Source organism: Triturus cristatus, chromosome 9 (genome assembly GCF_964204655.1).
Source record: "Triturus cristatus chromosome 9, aTriCri1.1, whole genome shotgun sequence".
NCBI lineage: Eukaryota > Metazoa > Chordata > Amphibia > Caudata > Salamandridae > Triturus > Triturus cristatus.
Genome location: NC_140592.1, coordinates 516,664,139 through 516,684,978, shown reverse-complemented (window position 1 = coordinate 516,684,978; position 20,840 = coordinate 516,664,139). Strand labels below are relative to the sequence as shown.

The following is a 20,840-nucleotide window of genomic DNA, read 5'->3' as shown; positions in this document are numbered from 1 at the left end:
TACAAAAGTTATTTTTTTCACTACTCTTTTCCTTTTGCTTTGTGACTTCATTGCTTTGACTAATTTATCTAATCTACGCATCCTGTTCAAAATTAAAATGAATAGTTTTCTTTTTATTTCCAAAGCCTTTGCAACAATTGTTTCAATCTATTTCTTTTTCTTATAAAATTTGGTTTTCTTCTTATATTTTTTCACATCCTTTAGCAAATTTAACATCACTCTTCTCTGAAACATTTTTCGACAAATGTTTTTAAAATCTATTTTTCGTGTTAAGTCACTCTTTCTTACTTCTGATTCTACATTAGCTTTTAGTATTTTCTGTCGACTCTGTTGTTGTTTTGTACTTGAAACACTATTTGCAGTGGATATATTTTTAACATTTTTTCTTTGTTTGAAGATATTTTTTCAAAAATCCTTAGTCTGCTTACCAGAAGACTTTTTCTTTTTTCCAACATGAGGTTCTTCAACCAATTTTTTTTGTCCAGTAGTCTACAAATATAGATGTTGTTGCTGTCCTTTTCTCTTTCTTGACTTTATAGGCATCTTTAATTAATTTCACTGTTGTTCAGCAATACCTGAAAGAAACTAAAAAAAAAATACCTTTATGTAATTTTAATACATTATGATTTTTTATTTGAGCTTTTCAAATCCTATCATATGAGCTGTCCCATTCCTACAAATGCAAGTCTTACAGAACAATACCAACACGTATTAAATCTCTAACATCAATTCCTGTGTGCACACAGACTCATGGTGTGATTCTATGCTGAAAACGATATATGATTGGCAATTTCAAAGCACTTTTACTACTGTGGTAGAGTAAGTGATAATTACTGTGACAGCCTGACACATTTTCCTTATATTTTAGAGAGGCAGAAAAGAGCACATGTCCTAACAGCTACTTGAGACCATCAGCATGTGTTACAGGGTGAGTGATTAGAGTAGAGCAAAGGAAATGAGCCTTGGTGACGTTGAATGTGTTAGCGTTACACACTGCTATCTGAAATACCACACAGAGCTGAGTAGTAAGCATGGGAGTGTAGGAGAAGCTGCTGCCTGTGTACTAAGAGTGTGTTTCTGGAGACTGTGTATTGTCAGGTGCAAGAGAGATCTGCATGGACACTTGCACAACTGCATGAAGACTGCAGAGATGTATGTACAGAACAACAGCAACACAAATTAAATCTCTGACAACAATTCCTGTGTGCACACAGACTCATGGTGTGATTCTAGGCACAAAACGATATTTGATTGGCAATTTCAAAGCACATTTACTACTGTGGTAGAGTAAGTGATCATTACTGTGGCAGCCTGACACATTTTCCTTATATTTTAGAGAGGCAGAAAAGAGCACATGTCCTAACAGCTACTTGAGACCGTCAGCATGTGTTACAGGGTGAGTGATTAAAGTAGAGCAAAGGAAATGAGCCTTGGTGACGTTGAATGTGTTAGCGTTACACACTGCTATCTGAAATACCACACAGAGCTGAGTAGTAAGCATGGGAGTGTAGGAGAAGCTGCTGCCTGTGTACTAAGAGTGTGTTTCTGGAGACTGTGTATTGTCAGGTGCAAGAGAGATCTGCATGGACACTTGCACAACTGCATGAAGACTGCAGAGATGTATGTAAGAGTACATGTGTGGTAAGGGTTAATTGGAGTTTTGAACATGTAAAAACTACCTCACCCATTGCAGGAGTGGAAGGAAAATCTACCATGTTGATTTCAAATGTGTTTGCATTTGCCTCTCATTTGTGAGCTAGTGATTTCTGCTGAATGCTATCCATCACAGTTGAAGAAAACAAGCTGCCCCTTTCCTGCGAGTGCAAATCTTACAGAACAACAGCAACACAAATTAAATCTCTGACAACAATTCCTGTGAACACACAGACTCATGGTGTGATTCTAGGCACAAAACGATTTTTGATTGGCAATTTCAAAGCACATCTACTACTGTGGTAGAGTAAGTGATAATTACTATGGGAGCCTGACACATTTTCCTTATATTTTAGAGAAGCAGAAAGGAGCACATGTCCTAACAGCTACTTGAGACCATCAGCATGTGTTACAGGGTGAGTGATTAGAGTAGAGCAAAGGAAAGAGCCTTGGTGACGTTGAATGTGTTAGCGTTACACACTGCTATCTGAAATACCACACAGAGCTGAGTAGTAAGCATGGGAGTGTAGGAGAAGCTGCTGCCTGTGTACTAAGAGTGTGTTTCTGGAGACTGTGTATTGTCAGGTGCAAGAGAGATCTGCATGGACACTTGCACAACTGCATGAAGACTGCAGAGATGTATGTAAGAGTACATGTGTGGTAAGGGTTAATTGGAGTTTTGAACATGTAAAAACTACCTCACCCATTGCAGGAGTGGAAGGAAAATCTACCATGTTGATTTCAAATGTGTTAGCATTTGCCTCTCATTTGTGAGCTAGTGATTTCTGCTGAATGCTATCCATCACAGTTGAAGAAAACAAGCTGCCCCTTTCCTGCGAGTGCAAATCTTACAGAACAACAGCAACACAAAGTAAATCTCTGACAACAATTCCTGTGTGTACACAGACTCATGGTGTGATTCTAGGCACAAAACAGTATTCCTGGGTAATATCAGTACACCTTATATTATGGTGAAGACATACTCCATAATATCTTACAAGTTCAAGGCAGATAAATATCTTCCAAAACATAAAATGTAATACACAACTTTAAAAGTGGAAGGAAAATCTACCATGATAATTTCAAATGTGTTTGGCATTTGCCTCTCATTTGTGAGATAGTGATTTCTGCTGAATGCTAACCATCACAGTTCAAGAATGATTTGTACTGAATGCTAACCATCACAGTAAAAAAAAAGCTGCCCCTTTCCTACAACTGCAAGTCTTACAGAACAACAGCAACACAAATTAAATCTCTGACAACAATTCCTGTGTGCACAGACTCATGGTGTGATTCTAGGCACAAAACAGTATTCCTAGGTGATACCAGTACACCTTAACTTATGGTGAAGACATACTCCATATTATATTACAAGTTCAAGGCAGTTAAATATCTTCCAAAACATAAAATGTAAAACACAACTTTAAAAGAAGAAACAAATTTCTATTATTTATATCAAAATGCAACATATACATCCCTCTCAAATTCATAACTCACCTTTAAAATTAGTTAGTTGAGAAAGAAATGTGGCACTCACACAGCAGATTATCAGAGCCAGAATCTCTGAACTGTACTCCTCTCACCAGAACCAGTAAATGGCACAGTTTCCCTCTCTTTTTTCACACATATACATGTTAACTTCAAATCACAGTGCTTCCCACATTTTTTCAAATGGAAACACACATAGCTATTGGTTGCACATTTCAACCCTTTTCCAAATCATTCCTACCCCCAACATGACTTCTGCCTGCTACCATAGCAACAGCCCATGGAACACTGGTGTGAGCAGAGAGGTCAGTAGTTCAGCACACAATGTTTCAAATCCAAAGAGCAAGAGTGCTTGACTTTTCAAACCTAACTGCAAATCCAAACTAATGTTCTGTGGGAACACATTTTTCACAACCAATACAAAACATGCTTTTATAAATGTAAACATACAGCCTAGTTTTTAGTGTAGAATGGTTTGAAACAGCCAATGAGTTCTTTTCATTAAAAAAAAGTATGTATGCCTCCATTTTTCAACTATCTTTAATTTCATATTGCCATTCTACTGAAAGACACCTTCTGAGTGCATCCAGATCTCCTTGGAAGATGTTCACAGTGTGGATTATAGGTCACAGCTATGTCTTCTGGAGTGAAAATTTTGCAGAAAAAAGAGGTATTGTGAAAGACCTTGCTTTGCCAAATGTAGACATTAAATGGATTGGTCAGAGAGGGTTAAAGTGGCACCAATTAATGCCTTTGGTGAAAACCTTTCTACATCTCCCACAGCCTAACCTTATTATTGTGCACTGTGGTGGAAATGACCTAGGCACTTTAACTGGGGTAGGTCTGGAAATGCTTATTAAGGACACCTTTGTGCAATTGATGTCACTTTTTCCACAAATTGCCTTTGTATATTCTAATATATGCCAAAGGCAAAAGTGGAACTGGTCCAACCAACACTGTCCGCAGATTGACAAAGCAAGAAAGCACGTCAATAAGTCTGTTTCTGCTTTCCTCAGAGACTATGGTATGGGTTCTATATACCACAACAACTTGCGTTACAACATGCAAGGCATTTATAGAGGAGACGGTGTACATTTCAATGATGAAGGGAACAGAGTCTTCCTCTTGAACTTTAGACTCTGCATCGGTACTTACTTGTAGGTACCAAAAAACACTCAATAAACACAACTGCTCTTTTTAGAGCCACCTAATATCTAAACACTTAATATTCATTTTTAAATCTTTTTTTTTTACATTTTTTATACCGTGCGCGCACCCCTCAAATTTTAAAAAAAAATTAAAATCTTTTTTTTGGCCCTTCTGGGTCCCACTGTGACCCCCTGACAAAGGCTAGGGGGTCAGGAACTCCCTACCCTGCCCCCTGTTCACGTTCTCCACCTTTCCTTTTCAGTGTGACAGACAAAATGGCGGCCGACACTTCCTGATTTCGACCGATTCGATTGTTTACCGACATCTAACAACCAATCAGAATTTCGCTTGCGCACGGCACGGTGCGCGCACGGTGCGCGCTTATAGATATTTATATGCTTTTAAATGCTATTTTCTCAGGAACTACTGAACAGATTGACACCAGACCTGCAAAAGGCACTTCCCTGATCCGGTATAGGCCCCTGGCGTTTTGGGATCCGGTATAGGCCCCTGGCGTTTTGGCGACGCCTATGGACTACCCCGGAGCTATCCATTTATGCTAAAGCGCTGCATGAGGTAAAGGATATGAGAGGCTCCCATAGAATTCGTTGGCTCACAGAAATCAAACTTATTCTGTCAGAAATGGGCATGGGTGACTTGTGGTCCAACCCTGTGTCGGCTGTGTTTCCCCCTAAAAAAATATATAGGGATGCCTACTGGCTTTGGGCTTCACAAAAACGATTTACTCCTTCTACTGGTGGTTCCCTGACCTCAATTTATTTGTCTATTAAGGATCAATCATCTTTAGAAGTATATTGGGACGTAATAACCAAAAAGCTGGATCGGAAATTATACCACCAATTCAGAATTGGTACCCTTCCTTTAGGTTCCTTTACTTCTAGCTGGTCCTTAAATGGCACTGATAAATGCCCATTCTGTAAAAATTTGGTCGAAACAGAAGATCATTTTTTATTTGTATGCCCGGCATATTACCAACCTAGGCGAGCCTGGCTGCGACCTGTGTGTCGTGAACTAGGTGTCAGATCAGCCCAGGCCGCTAGAAGGATCCTAAAGACTGATACATCCTCTCTTGTGGTCATCGGTCTAGCCAAATATATTAGTTGGGCGTGGCTTATACGGAAAAGGTGAAATTTTACCACTGGTTATACATACTATAGTGTAGTATTACCCCCAACTGTAGAATGAATTTCAAGTCAAAGTCTATGTATGTTTAATACCTTTTTATTGATCTTAACCTGTTATTTATTAAATAGTTTTTAGTCTCAATTGTTATAAATAATACATTAACTTTTTAATTGTATTTGATGAATTTTAAATGTCTTTTAAGATGAAATACTCGAAATAAAGACTGTTTTGACTGACTGACTGACACTTCCCTGACCTGAGGACTACCTCTCTGCCAAATTTCAAGTAATTCTGTTCAGCCGTTCGGGCTGTACCTTCGACTAAAGGAAAACGCGTTTTGGGACCCCCCTTTTTTCTCGGCCCCCGCTTGACGAATCACCCCGAGACTTTCAGGGTAGGAGCTGAGCGGATCGCTCCATTAGTTTTGAAAATTTCGCGAGGATTCGTCAACCGGCGCCAAAGTTATTCAAAATAGAATTTTCAGATTTCCTATGGAAACACGGTCCTAACTATAACTATCTACTGGCGACCGCCAGTAGATAATATATATATATATATATATATATATATGATCTTTTGATCATCTGGAACGGGACTGTGGAGGATTTCCAGGAATATTTTGAAATTTTAAACAACAGCATATCAAACCTGAAATTTACATATGAAATTAACAACAAAAAAGTAATCTTCCTGGATGCTGAAATTTATGTAAAAAAGAACTGCCTGGAATCCACCCCACACCGAAAAAGCACAGCCACAAATGCCACCCTTGAAGCAACAAGCTTTCACCAACTGTCTTTAATATCAAGCATTCCATATGGTGAGTTCCTCCGTTTGCGAAGAATATGCAGTGAGGAGAAAGCATGGTGGAAGCAAAGCACAGGAACAATAAAAAGATTTGAAAAAAGAAAATACAGCAAACGTACTGTAAAGAAATGTTGGAACAGAGCAAATGATAAATCAAGAGAGGAGTGTTTGACATCAAAAAATGAAGATAAACATCAGGATGAGGAACCTATAAGATTAATAATGGACTTTTCCCAGGAATCAAAGGAAATTGTGGGCATAATTAAAAAGAACTGGAAGATCTTGCAACTAGACGGCACAATGGGAGAAAGAATGGGACCCCAACCTACGATAACTTACCTTAGGGCGCGGAATCTGAAAGATCGACTTGTACATAGCCATTTCAAAGCAAGTCAATTAAAGGAGACATGGCTAAAGGAAAAGGCTTTATCAAATGCCATAGTTGCAAGGTCTGCAAGATTGCAAAACCGATATCGGAAATAACGATGCCCAACAACAAAATATGGCAAATCACAGAACTGATATCATGTAAGAGCCAGTACACAATTTATGTAATAGAGTGCCCGTGCATGCTAAAATATATAGGAAGCACCATATTTGAATTAAAAAAAAGAATATTAGAACATACACGAGCCACTAAGAACAAGGACAAAAACAACGCGTTGGCTAAACATATGGAGCTACACCATAACAGCAACTGGAAAGGCCTGCAATTTTATGTGCTAGAGACAGTACCAGCTAATGCACGAGGAGGCACCCGGGAGAAACTGTTACGTCAAAAAGAATCACGCCACATTATAAATTTCAGGAGTATGACACCGTATGGCTTAAACCAGTCGGAAGAATTATATATACATCTTTAACAACAGAAAACAAAGCACAGCAGGAATGAAAGCAATTTGAAAATAGAATCAAATGAAAGAGTGATTGGGAGAAGGGCATGATACACCATTGATCGAACTTGAAGGAATAATTGGATTACTGAGACTGCTCCATATTTATTGGTGAACAATCTGCCCTCAATAATGAATGATACCAAAAAAATGTGAATTTGAGCATAAATTTGAACATAAACAAAAGGGTTACTAGTAACTGAAGTCACCATGATATGCCCACTGGAGGGCGGCGGCCTTCCTAGAGTAGAAGCTAAACTCATGAAGGAACACAGACATGGGACATGAACTCAAATTATGCTTGGAAATCAGATTTAATACAAATGAAATAATATGAGTTTGAATCGAACTCACTGGTTTTGTGTGCTCTAAATTGAACAATTAGCTGATGTGTAAAATAATTATCTGCTTGCATATTATCTTTTCACTGCCGATCTTTTAGCACATGTTTGTAAATTGAAATTGTTAGAGGACTACGTCTCCCAGGAGGCGCTAGGTAAATACCCTGTCATTCACCGGAAATGACGTAAAAGTATTTCCTTGTAAAGAAACGTTTAAAATTCAAGGTAGTTGCATGTAACAAACAGCCGTGAACAAGTTAACTGGGTTACGAAACGCGTTGGTTGGTCTGTGTTTGCGGAATTTGCGGACTTTGAAAATGATTTAAGAATAAATTAACTATGGATTTATAAATGCTGGAGTGCGACCCGATTTTTCTTTGTTGTGAAGAAATTGTGGCAGATATATATATATGTAAACTTGCACTATTTGCACTTTATAATTCAATTTACACTTAGACGTATTTTGCACATATATATTCAAATACAAATAACAAAATAACAAAAAATAAAATATCAACATTCACATTGATAGATATCTACCTCATAGAACATTTCTAATGGATCGACATATAACTTTATTGAATTCACAGTTTCCCTGCTTATGTGATAGGTCCCCAGATATTTTTCCAGCAGTATTTACACATGGAGTTTCATTTGTTTTATAGCTGGCTGGTACTTACCATGTATTATCCTATAGGAGATCTGTTCCGTATTGTGCATTAGTTTTACACGATCTTATTTTTGCAGATAAACTGTTCTGTATGCTCTGAGCTTGTACAGCGGATAATATTTAGACTTTTTTTATCATGTTTATAACTTAGAGTGTAAGATCGGATATTTTATCGAAATTGTTTACGATCGTTTTATTTATTTCGTGTAAACAAATGGACTGTTAGTTTTCTAATGCAGGGCATTACTTTCGCAATTTGCAGTATGTTTTCTATGTCTTTCCATCACGTGATGTGGGTGTTTCCACTTTAAATACTGTCACACGCAAAGTTTGCTTCATGTGATCAAGGCCGTTTTCCGGCCGAAACGCGTCATGACAGAGTAAAGGGAGCTTTCAAATACTTTAAATAAAGAAGAATTCACCGACGAAGAGGAGTTCGTGCATTCTTTTTCCTGGGAGAAACTGACGAATGCCTTTGGTTTATATATATATATATATATATATATATATATATATATATATACATATATATATATTCACTGAAAAAACCATAGGTTTCAGGGACGTTATAGTTAGGAATTAGCATTTAAAAAACCTTAGTAATTCACTGAAAAAACCATAGGTTTCAGAAACGTTATAGTTAGTTGGACATTTGACTCATATAAAACCAGAGAAATTCACCCGTTATAATTAGTTGAGCTAACTATAACTCACGCGCCTGTAATGCACTGGTGATGACGTCACATAGTACATCACTCATGACATGGTCAGTGACATCACTGATGACATCACTGATGACATCTCAAATGACATCACTGATGACATCACTGATGACTTCATCCACGTGAAAATCTGATGCACATACTGATGCCCTAATATAAACTCGCACTCTAAAATACAGACTACTATTTTTGAAACCATACACACAACAATGCCGATACTACATACCACCCACTATTTCCTAGGTCTACACTCACATCCAGTCACTTATACATGCAGTTACTCATCAATACAGTACTATAATATGCACTCATATACCTATACATACAGTCACACTCTGCCAATCATCCATAGAGTTACTCACACACCTAGTCAGTCATGCAAAGAATCAAGCACATACCCATTTACTCATGTCTACAGTTATACACACCAACTCCATTATTTATACACACACCACATCACTTATTTATGCAGATGTTAACACATACTTACTGTCTTAAACAATCACTGACACAAGAACACTCATTTATACACCCACTCTTCAAATAACGTACCCTCACGTATAGTCATTTACATACTCCAACACTCACATATACTGCCTTAAAACATATGTAGTTACTCACACATATACCAATGAGACATTCATTCACTCACAACACACCCATACTCACACTAACTCACCCATATAGACCTTCCCAGATGCACTTTTGAATCCATACAACCAGTGAATTACCCACTCAGACATCTATGCATAGAGTAACACACCTCCCCCACCCACCCACACACAGAGACTCAGGCATCCATACAGATACTCAGACACAAATCAATAACCCATATAGACACTCATGTAGCTACTCACCAACCCATGCAGCCGCGGATATAACAACTGAGACACTAATACAGACTTTGACACAGTTTAGTCACTAACCCATGCATTCAGCAAGACACATTCAATCACTCAGTTATACAGTGAGTCACGCACCTACTAAATAATTCATTCAGGCACTTGTAAATCCACTCATTCTTCAATACACCTTGGCATAGATATGTATGAACAATATTTCAACTTTACAGAAACACACATTCATTGGATTATGTCATCAGTGATGCCATCAGTGATGTCATTTGAGATGTCATCAGTGATGTCATCAGTGATGTCACTGACCATGTCTTGAGTGATGTAATATGTGACATCATCACCAGTGCATTGCGGGCGTGCAAGTTATAGTTAGCTCAGCTAACTATAACGGGCGAATTTCTCTGGTTTTATATGAGTCAAATGTCCAACTAACTTTAACGTCTCTGAAACCTATGATTTTTCAGTGAATTTCTAAGGTTTTTTAAATGCTAATTCCCAACTATAACGTCCCTGAAACCCATGGTTTTTCCAGTGAAAATATATGTTCGAGGCATATGAGCTGCAGATTGTACACTTAGCATAGGTCGCCATCTGGTGTTGGGCCCGGATGTTTGCAGTTTGTTTTTGTTCTTGGACAGTCTTTGGAAGTCACGAGTTTGGTGACTCCTCCTTCGGTCCGTACTGCGCATGGGCTTCGGCTCCATCCTCAGATTGTTTTTTTCCGCCATCGGGCTCGGATGTGATACTTCGTGCTCCGGCTTCGAACTTCTACGGTTCCAGCCTCGACGGAAAATCCTCGATTCTTCGAGTTCCTTCATCATCTTCATCTCTCGAAGCGGCACTTTTCTCCATCCCGTACATCGACACCGGCCTTCGGGCCCTCCGCGACTCCGGTCCCGGCCGATGGAAAGGACTCCGTTCAAAAAGTGCCCAAAATGTGGGTCTAAATTTCCCCACACCGACCTCCATCAGGTGTGTAACCTTTGCCTCTCTCCGGAACACGAGGCTAGAGACTGCCCCGCCTGCAAGTCTTTTCGATCGAAGAAGACCATCCGAGATCGAAGAGCTCGACGCACCATGGCGCACTCATCCTCGGCAGCTCCACCGGACATCTTCGGAGACGACGCCGAAGCTTCGGGGCAAACACACACCGAGCAGGAGGAAGACGTCGTCAGCGCTTCCGAGGCCGACGACTCCGACGTGGAGGACGTTACACCAGCGCAGCGGGCCGTGAGTACTATGCCCCCTCCCACCCCCGCGCCGAAAACCAAAGAGACTCAGGTTACTCCCTCGCCTGCCGGCCTGGGCAAAACCAAAACCAAAACTTCGATCACCCCACCTTCGGGCCCGGTGTCGAAGCACCCAAAGTCTCATGGCAGCTCGGGATCGAGCCAGCCGACACCCGGTGCCGAAAAACAGCATCCGGCACCGAAGACTGCAAAATCCAGCTCGACTCCGAAACCACCGGTGCCGAAGCCTGGACACTCGGTGCCGACCAAACACAAACACAAATCTGTCGGCACCGACGCTCCGGCGCCGAAACATCCTTCGACGCCGAAACACCCGGAGACCTCAAAAAAGCATGGCGCACACAGACCATCGAAACCCCCGGTTCCGAAATCACCGGTGCCGACAGACGACTCGACACCGTTGGCTCTGTTTACACCAGACCCTTTACAAAAGACTTTGTCCAAAGATCCAAAGACTGGGCTTTTGACTTTAACTACCAAGAAAAGACGCCTTGATGCTCCGGCTCCTCCTCCTCCACCCAAAAGGAAGGACTCTGCTACTTCTCCCCTCAGAGTACCCTCCCCACCACCGCCTCCCCTACCCACTCCACCTCCTCCACCGCCTCCACCTCACAGGTCTCCGCCACCTTTACCTCACTACGATCCGGCCCCATCCCCAGATCCGGATGATGGGGATCCGGACAATTACCCGGCGGACGCCCCAATGGATCCCACTCCACCAGGGACCCCAGATCCATGGGAGGATTACAATAACCCTGATATACCCAATGTACCTCAGGACGACCTATACCCATCAAGGCCGTCTCCTCCAGAGGACTCCTTAGGGTTTCATCATTTAGTGCAGAGAGCAGCACACTACCATGGGGTGGACATGCACAGTGAACCAGTAGAAGAAGACTTCCTACTGGATACATTTGATATACAAGACAAATCTACTTCCATTTTACCCATGCTTAAGGGTGTCACCAAGCACGCTACAGAGGTGTTCAAAGACCCTGTCAGAGCCAGAGTACTGAACCCTAGAATAGAGAAGAAGTACAAGGCGGCACCCACAGACCCTGCTTACATCAAGGGCCCTGCTCCCCTAGATTCCCTAGTTGTCTCCACAGCTAGAAAGCGGGCTAACTCCCAATCCTCAGGAGATGCCCCACCGCCAGACAAAGAATCTAAACTTCTGGACGCGTCTGGTAAACGCACCGCCTCCCAAGCTGCAAACATGTGGCGCATTGCAAACACACAAGCACTGCTTGCGCGATATGATAGAGCACACTATGACGAACTAGAGGCTCTTATGCAGCACCTTCCAGAAAAATACAAGCACAAGGCTCATGACCTTATACAGGAGGGTAAACTAATCACAAACACCTCCATTAAGTGTGCCCTCGATGCAGCCGACACTGCTTCTAGGGCCATAAATACCAGTGTCCTGCTTCGCCGCCACGCCTGGCTCAGGATCTCAGGGTTCAAACCTGAAGTCCAGGCATCCATACTCAATCACCCCTTTGACCAGGAAACACTCTTTGGGCCAAAGGTAGACGAAGCGCTCGAAAAAATGAAGAAAGACACAGACACAGCAAAGTCTATGGGGGCACTCCAAACACAAGCCTCCAAACGTTCCTTTCGACGCTCGTCCTTTCGTGGCACAGGTAGAGGCTCCTCCACCGATAACGCCTCTACCTCCTACAAGTCCCCTCCTCAAAATACCTTTTCAAAGGGCAATCAGAGAGGTGGTTACAGGGGTAACAACAATAAGGGCAGGGGCAAAACCAACAACACCCGTTCTGCCACCCCCCCCGCACAATGACTCCCCTCCGCTCCCCCCAGACCATTCCACTCCGGTCGGGGGCAGACTACAAAACTTTATCCACGTATGGGAGTCCATAACATCGGACAAATGGGTGACCCAAATCATTCGGTCAGGGTACTGTCTAGAGCTAACATCTACCCCACCCAATATCCCACCAAGGCACCGTCCAATGTCTCAAGAACATTCCACACTGCTCAAACAAGAGGTACTTTCACTCCTGCAAAAACATGCTATAGAGCAGGTCCCCGTCAAACAACGAAATCTAGGGGTCTACTCTCTATATTTCTTAATACCAAAGAGAGACGAGACCCTCAGACCCATTCTGGACCTCCGGCCTCTAAATGCCTACATACACTCAGACCATTTTCACATGGTCAATCTACAACAAGTCCTCCCACTCCTCTGCCAGGGAGACTTTCTCACAACCTTGGATCTGAAAGACGCATACTTTCACATTCCAATACACCCCTCTCACAGGAAATACCTCAGGTTCGTGGTGGACGGGCAACATTACCAATTCATGGTTCTCCCCTTCGGGGTCACCACCGCACCACGGGTGTTTACCAAATGCCTAGCAGTAGTAGCAGCACACCTCAGACGTCAACATATTCACGTCTTCCCTTACCTAGACGACTGGCTGATAAAAGCCGCGTCCTACGACCAATGTGTGCAGCATACAAACAGCACCATCCAACTGCTCCACCAGCTAGGCTTCACGGTGAACTACCAAAAGTCCCACCTCATACCATCTCACGCAAAGCAATACCTCGGGGCCACTATAGACACCTCCAAGGGTATTGCCTATCCAAACTCAGCCAGAATCACAAGCATTCAAGCCTTACGCAAAACATTCCTTCCTCAGCACTCTCTTCCAGCAAGAGTGTTTATGAAGCTCATAGGAATGATGGCGTCTTGCATTTTCATAGTGCCCCATGCAAGACTCCACATGCGTCCACTTCAAGAGTGCCTAGCACAACAGTGGAACCAGGCCCAGGGTCAGCTGACGGATCTGGTGTTGGTGGACGGCCGCACACATCACTCTCTGCAGTGGTGGAACACCACAAACCTTTCCAAAGGGCGGCCGTTCCTGGACCCGGTTCCTCAACTGACTCTAACAGCGGACGCATCGCTCTCCGGCTGGGGAGCGCACCTTCTACACCTCACCATGCAAGGTCTATGGACGCCACAGCAAAAATCGCTCCACATCAACCATCTGGAGCTCTTGGCGATCTTTCTAGCCCTAAAATCTTTCCAAAAACAGATTTCGGGCAAAGCAGTCCTCATTCGCACAGACAATATGACTGCAATGTATTATATCCAAAAACAGGGGGGGACACACTCTCCCCAGCTCTCCCGCTTAGCCCAGAGCATATGGAGATGGGCAATTCCTCAAAACATCTTTCTCCTGGCACAGCACGTTTCCAGGCGTACAAAACACCATGGCAGATCTGCTCAGCAGACAAACGCAACAAATACACGAATGGGAACTGCATCCACAAGTTCTTCACCCATTCTTCCAACAGTGGGGGCATCCTCAGATAGACCTCTTCGCCACCCACGAAAACAAAAAATGCCCAAGCTTCGCCGCCAGATACCCACACCCATTGTCCAAGGGCAATGCGATATGGATGAACTGGTCAGGCAGATTTGCATACGCCTTTCCACCTCTCCCACTAATTCCATTAGTGGTCAGGAAGCTACAACAGCACTCCCTCACACTCATTCTGGTAGCTCCGACGTGGGCCAGGCAGCCGTGGTACACCACGCTACTACAACTGTCAGTGGTACCACATCAAAAACTGCATCTATCCCCATGCCTCCTAACCCAGAACCATGGAGAAATCAGGCACCCGGACCCAGCTCAGCTCAACCTGGCGATCTGGCTCCTGAAATCCTAGAATTCGGATACCTTAACCTTCCCCCTGATTGTATGAACATCATCATGGAAGCCAGACGTCCTACCACTAGAGCATGCTATGCCGCAAAGTGGAAAAGATTTGTAATTTACTGCCGCAACAATACAATCAACCCTCTAGATGCATCCATACAGCACATCATATGCTATCTGCTCCATCTTCACAGGTGTAACCTGGCATATTCATCCATACGCCTACACCAGTGCTTAATTTGTAAAATATGAAGTGCAGGTGCTCAAATGTTTTTTGGAGGCCACACCTACTTTTCTTTGGCTCCACCCACTTCCTCCACTGGCTCCACCCACTATATTAGCTCCACCCACATCCTGAAGTGGCACTGCTAAAAGTAAGATGTAATACCCAATCGATCTTACTATGAGGAAGGTTTTGAGAGGAGGTTCCCCTGCTCTGTGAACATTTTAAAAAAGATTAAACCAAAAGTGCATTAATAGCTCAATTTTGAAATAAATTACCTAAAATCACTAATGCATTGAAAGGGACAATTCCAGTGCTGTATGAGCAGATTTCTGGAACGGACAATACCCTTATTAAGAGAGTCTAAGAGTTCAAAGATTAAACTTTTACATAGCTTATGTGACAAAAATAAACCAAAATGTTCTGTAAACTCTCTAAACAGATAAACTGAATGAAATCATGCAATATACGTGAATGAGGCCGGTTCCTAAATAGTGGAGTATTCCGTTAAAGCTATTACTTTGAAAGAAACAATCAAAAATAAAAAAAGATGAATAATAATTGGGCTTGTTGCTATAACTTACTCCCCTGAAGCTATATCTACATTTATTAGACATTCAGAATAGTAAAAAATATGAAACTACTTCTGTATCACACAGACAAGACAGATTAGCAAAGAGGCATGTATTCCAAATCTGATGTTTTAATTAAAGATTTGTATTTAAACTCAAAGCACAAAAAAATGTAATCTCCTCAAAAAAGTCCTTGAGGTACCTAGACCAGAAGAATAGGTAGTGGCTGAGCAGTTTGAATCTACGCATTTCAAGTCATACCTACTAGTGCAAAATGACCATAGTGCCATACAAAATATAAATATATAAAGACAAAATAACTAAGAATAAAATACAGATAAATACAAATGAAGACATGTTCTAAAATGAAAAACAGAAAAGCAAGTTAAGTCTTATAAAAACAAAATAAATAACATTTATAAAATAGAACAATAAATACAACCTCCAAACAAGAAAGACACATAAATATAACAAAATATTAAACTGACACCGTCAATAAAGTGTTATAAAAGCAAATAAATAAATAAATAACCTATAAAGTAGAACAAAAATTAAATATCCAAACATAGTAAAGCCTAACTTTTAAAAAACAGGTGGACTGGGCTAACAGCATCTATTGTTCCAGAAAAACCCACAAACTGTCTAAATTGCTTGTGCATTCCAAGTCTTCCTCTTTCCTTGTTTTACTCCTAGTGTCATCAGCTGCTCTTCGTCCTTTTGCAAGCCATGACTGAACATAGGGAATGGAGTTGAATTTCTTAAATGGTGGACCAACAAGATTTAAAAACATTAAAGAAGATATTGTTTCAGTCAGCAGTGATGCTCTTGTAGATGTGCATACAAGATTCATTTGAGAAAAGCCCCGCTCACATTCTGCAGTACTGATAGCAATAGTGTGTAAGGCCATCAAAAGCTCCTTGAACTGCCTTTTAATTTCTTTTCCTCCAGATTCCTTATACTCTCTGTAAGCACGTATGGTTTCTCGACTGGCAATGTTGAATCTTTTACACAGAGACTCAATATCACTTTCACCATAGAGAACAGGTAGGTCATCAGGCCAGTACTGTTTGTATAAAACTTTCACTTCACTAATCAGTGTCTCGTACTCAGCCTTTTTGTCAGTAGAATTAGTACCTCCTGTAGACAACAAACGATGTCTTAGATTTTCTGCAAGGCTACGAAAAAACTGTCTCTGTTCAATGATTTTGTCTGTGGTCTTTCCTTTGTGCAGCATCACACCTTGGAATATATTTTCTTCTATGCCCTTTTTACACTGTGAGAAGTGGTTCCCTTGCCTGTCTACCATTGCCTCAAACACTGCTATTTGCCGACCAATAGCTCGATGAGCATCAATTATTGTAGAGTCACGTTTCTGTAACTCGAGTGATAACTCCTGAAGAGCATCATACATGAGGCCAAGATTAGCAACAAACTGTATAGATGATAACGGCCTTCCTAGGCCTGTGTACATATTTCGTGTTGAACTGTCACGGGAACCATCAACAGCTGCACTAGTAAAGTGCTTGTAGAGCGCAGGATATGCATTCCAAATAGCCTCCACTGTTCTGAAGCTTGATGCAACCCAACGAGTATCTAACACTCGACCTATTCTGCAAAGCTGAATGTCAAGAGCTTCTGCACATTCTTTTAGCTCCAAACGGTTTTTAACAGATGTGGCAAATAGAGAATCAAGTAAGTTTTTGAAATGATTTGTAGCGCCAATATCTTTCATGACATCATGAACAGCAAGTTCCAGGCGATGTGCTGAGCAGTGCCAGGCTACAATATTGGGAGAGATTTTTTCTTGCAACCTCTTCACAACACCACTGCGGCGGCCAAACATCACTGAAGTGCCATCACAGGCAACTGAAACCAGGCATTTGGAGAGAAAGTCCTCACTTATGTTAACTGGTGCTTTTTTTAGTGCAGATAGTAAACTGTTTACTATGCCGTCAGCTGACAAATCACTCAGCTCAATGAGGTCAACAAAAATATTAGCTGGGGAGTCCATGGCAGGTAGCTGCATTCGCATGTACACAATTAAAGAACTTTTCCTATTTAACGCAGTGCCTTCATCTAGTAACAGACTTACTTTTGGGGAAAATTCAATAATTTTGGCAAATATCTTCCTCTTCATTTCTGAGGCTATGTGGCGTTGTATGTTTGAGCAAGCTACATTGAAGTGCAAAATTCGCCCCATCTCCAGTCCATTCAACTGGTGGCAGTCTATCTCTGTTTCAAAACCATACGCTGGCCTGTTCTGCTTTGCTTCCTTATAAGCTACACGGAATATTCTGGCTGTTGTTGTCATTTGTACAGATAGCGCTTTAGCAGTTACTTGCAATAAAGGTTCTTTTTTAGCCTTTTCTAAGATTTTGAAAGTTGCAATATGAGCCTTGTTTGGTGCATGTTCTCCAATCTTTTTCCTCAATGATTTTTGCTGCTGTTCTATATTGATCCCATATGCCTTCACAGTAGCCTCAGTCCATTCTTTGGACAATTTCATTCTCCTTGATTTCTCAGCACCAAAATCACGGACTTGGCGACACACAGAACAGCCAAGGTTAGGGCCTTTAACAATTAACCACGAATGCTTGCGTTGGAAATATATTTTTTGGTCATGTTTCCAACCTTTAGGAAGAATGCCTTTCCTAAAAACTCTTTCTGAATGTGATTTTAGTGATAACATAGCAAACTGTTTGCTAGTGCTTTGTGTTTCCTCTGTCTCTATAGAAATCTCCACAGCATGATGCTGCTCATCTCTAAGAGGATTATCTTCTGTATTTCCTTCTGTAGGGGTGATAACGCCAGTGCTAGAAGTGGTGTCGCCCTCATGTAGTGCCTTCTCTCGCACTTCATCATCTTCCTTGTTCCCTTCATGGTGTTTTCTAGGAAGTTTGCTAGCAGGCTCTTCATCATCTTTGGGCTTAAATTTGGTGAAGTAGCTTGAAATCTTCTGTCCAGTGTGTGACATTCTAGGGAAGCAAAGTGAAAGAAAATACGCTAGAAATGTGCAAATTGTGATGTCAATTCATCTAAGTACCAGGCTCAATTAATATTTATTTGCAGTTTGCACCAAAGACACTTCTGCAGCAGCTGCACCTCTATTACCATCCATGACTGACTACAAGTACAACCCAAATGGATCTTACTTTGCCTACCCAAATTCTGCCATTTTCCAAATCATACCCCTGCTTGCCCTGCAGCGCTCACTGGAAAGACACAAAGTCTTTAAAGTTTGCCTCACTTTTCAGCTTTGGCTTCCGGTATACTACAGCAGGGTGAGGTGGCAGTGTGCAGAGTTAGTTACACACTGATTCACACAAAGTATTACTTAATCAACACTTGGTCCGGACTGGGAACCCAAAGCAGCTTGGGCAAGTTTTGTTAGACCAACCCCCATACGTTGCATAGAAAGTGAGTACAGCGAGCCTAACGTCTGCTTGAGATGTTGGGGGGGATTCCCCCCTCAAGAACATTTTGTTAAAAGACCAAAATGGTGCACAAATCATTTCTCATTACATTTGTAGCTGTATTAACTTTCAGAGCATAGTATATCGTAAATGATGACCTGACCTAAGCACCCAGTCCAGAAAGCATGGAAATGTCACACATAAGCACCTAGGCCAGAAAGCATGGAAATGTCACACATAAGCACCTAGGCCAGAAAGCATGGAAATGTTATACATAAGCACCCAGGCTAGAAAGCATGGAAATGTCACACAAGCACCCAGGCCAGAAAGCATGGAAATGTTACACATAAGCACCCAGGCCAGAAAGCTTGGAAATGTCACACATAAGTACTCAGACCAGGAACCATGGAAACGTTAACACAAAACCACCCAGCCTCAGGCCAGAAAGCATGAAAATGTCAAACAAAGGCACTCAAGCCAATGGCGATGGAACAATTTTCAGAGTGTTGGTGCTGACCTCAATGTTACATCACTAAAGAAGTCATACCATTGTGAAAAATCCAAACATCGCACTAAGGACAAACATAGCAAATGAATAACGGCGGAGAGGGTGAGTGAGGGTGTGGTTAGGTATGTTGCAGTGGAGCATTTTTAATACCACTGCTTGTTGAGTGGCGTTGGAGATATGAACCAAATATTTCCACAATCCTAAACTCACCAAACCAAAGTGCCTCAACTTCCTGCTCTATCCAATGCTGTGGTAGAATACGTGCTTAATCGGCTGATGCTTTGGACAGTTGAGTAGCTACCAGAAATCTCTAGTTGTTAATGATATGCTGCAGGATGTAGGCATAGCTCTACGAACCAGCGGTAACGATTCAAGATGGCTGGACATAGGACTCTGATGCAAAGGGCGTCCTGTCCTGTGAGGAAGACAGATTTATATAGAGGGGACCCGAGTCACATGACTCCTGCCGTCACATCCGGTATGTTTGGTACCTCCAGGGCTTGACACTTTAACTGAAGGCAATCTCAGGAATGGGCTGGCGAGTTGAGCTGGCCTCCCTCGAAATGGGGAAAACTCAGACTTACCCTGATCCGAAAAGCAGACCGTGCCTTGAGTCAAGTCGTCAAGACCACTTTGCAGGCAACATGTAGGCCTGTGTTTAATGGTAAGAGTGAAACTGCAAGCTATCCCGAGCCTATCCCAGATGCTTGTGCTGGCACTGCAGGGATTCTTTGTTATGCTTCCTGCAACAGCTGTGTGTTGTAGCAATGTAGGGGAGAGGAGTTGGCCTAAAGGCTAGGGCGGTCGACCTAGAATCTGGGTTCAAGTCTCGGCAATGACGCTGAACATCCTGTGATTCTGGACAAATCACTTAATCCCCCCGTGCCTAACAAATAAATGAATGTGTCCTCATGTAACGCAACTGGTGCTATGTAAAGCGCTCCGATACCCGATACCGGCTTGGGGTCAATTTTGCGCTATATAAAACTCTGTAATTTTTTTTTTGTAAATTAGCTACTATTGGGTGTGTATTAGGAGGGAAACTTTACATCTATGTTCAGTCTTGAACACCTGTGCATACTTCCTATGCAGACTTATTCATTTCACATATCAAATTTACACATTTGAAAAATAAACGTATATGTGATGACTTTCAGGAGTAAGAATCGAAGGCCTAGAGTATTATAGATATTTTGGACTTCAGTTTTGTTGCAGGCCACACTAAAGAAATATTTTTTCTACAGAGCAAAGTAGAGTACATTTTCACCATAACTTTGTCCTAAAAATTACAAACATCGCTCAAACTTGTTGAATTGTCACGGAAATGTACGCCCTGTTTGGAAGCATAATGTAGCGGAGTCCCCGGTATTCTCTCTCTCTCTTACTTGCTTCTATTTTTCTTGCTAAATCTCTCACCCTGCTCCAGCCCTACCCCTGTCTACCTCTAACTCGG

The 20,840-nt window shown here is 41.9% G+C and overlaps 2 protein-coding genes across 2 annotated transcripts in view; one reads left to right on the top strand and one right to left on the bottom strand.

The window, feature by feature from the left end:
• CCS (copper chaperone for superoxide dismutase) overlaps nucleotides 1-20,840 on the top strand; it is an 884,312-nt gene that overhangs the window by 374,882 nt on the left and 488,590 nt on the right. The window lies entirely within an intron of this gene.
• LOC146798221 (E3 SUMO-protein ligase KIAA1586-like) lies at nucleotides 16,080-18,440 on the bottom strand. Its single transcript, XM_085627509.1, has one exon. The coding sequence runs from the start codon at nucleotides 18,438-18,440 to the stop codon at nucleotides 16,080-16,082; it is 2,361 nt and encodes a 786-aa protein (XP_085483635.1).

Coding starts and splice junctions, on each gene's coding strand:
- LOC146798221 (XM_085627509.1), bottom strand. CDS start 18,440: ATGTCACACACTGGACAGAAGATTTCAAGCTACTTCACCAAATTTAAG.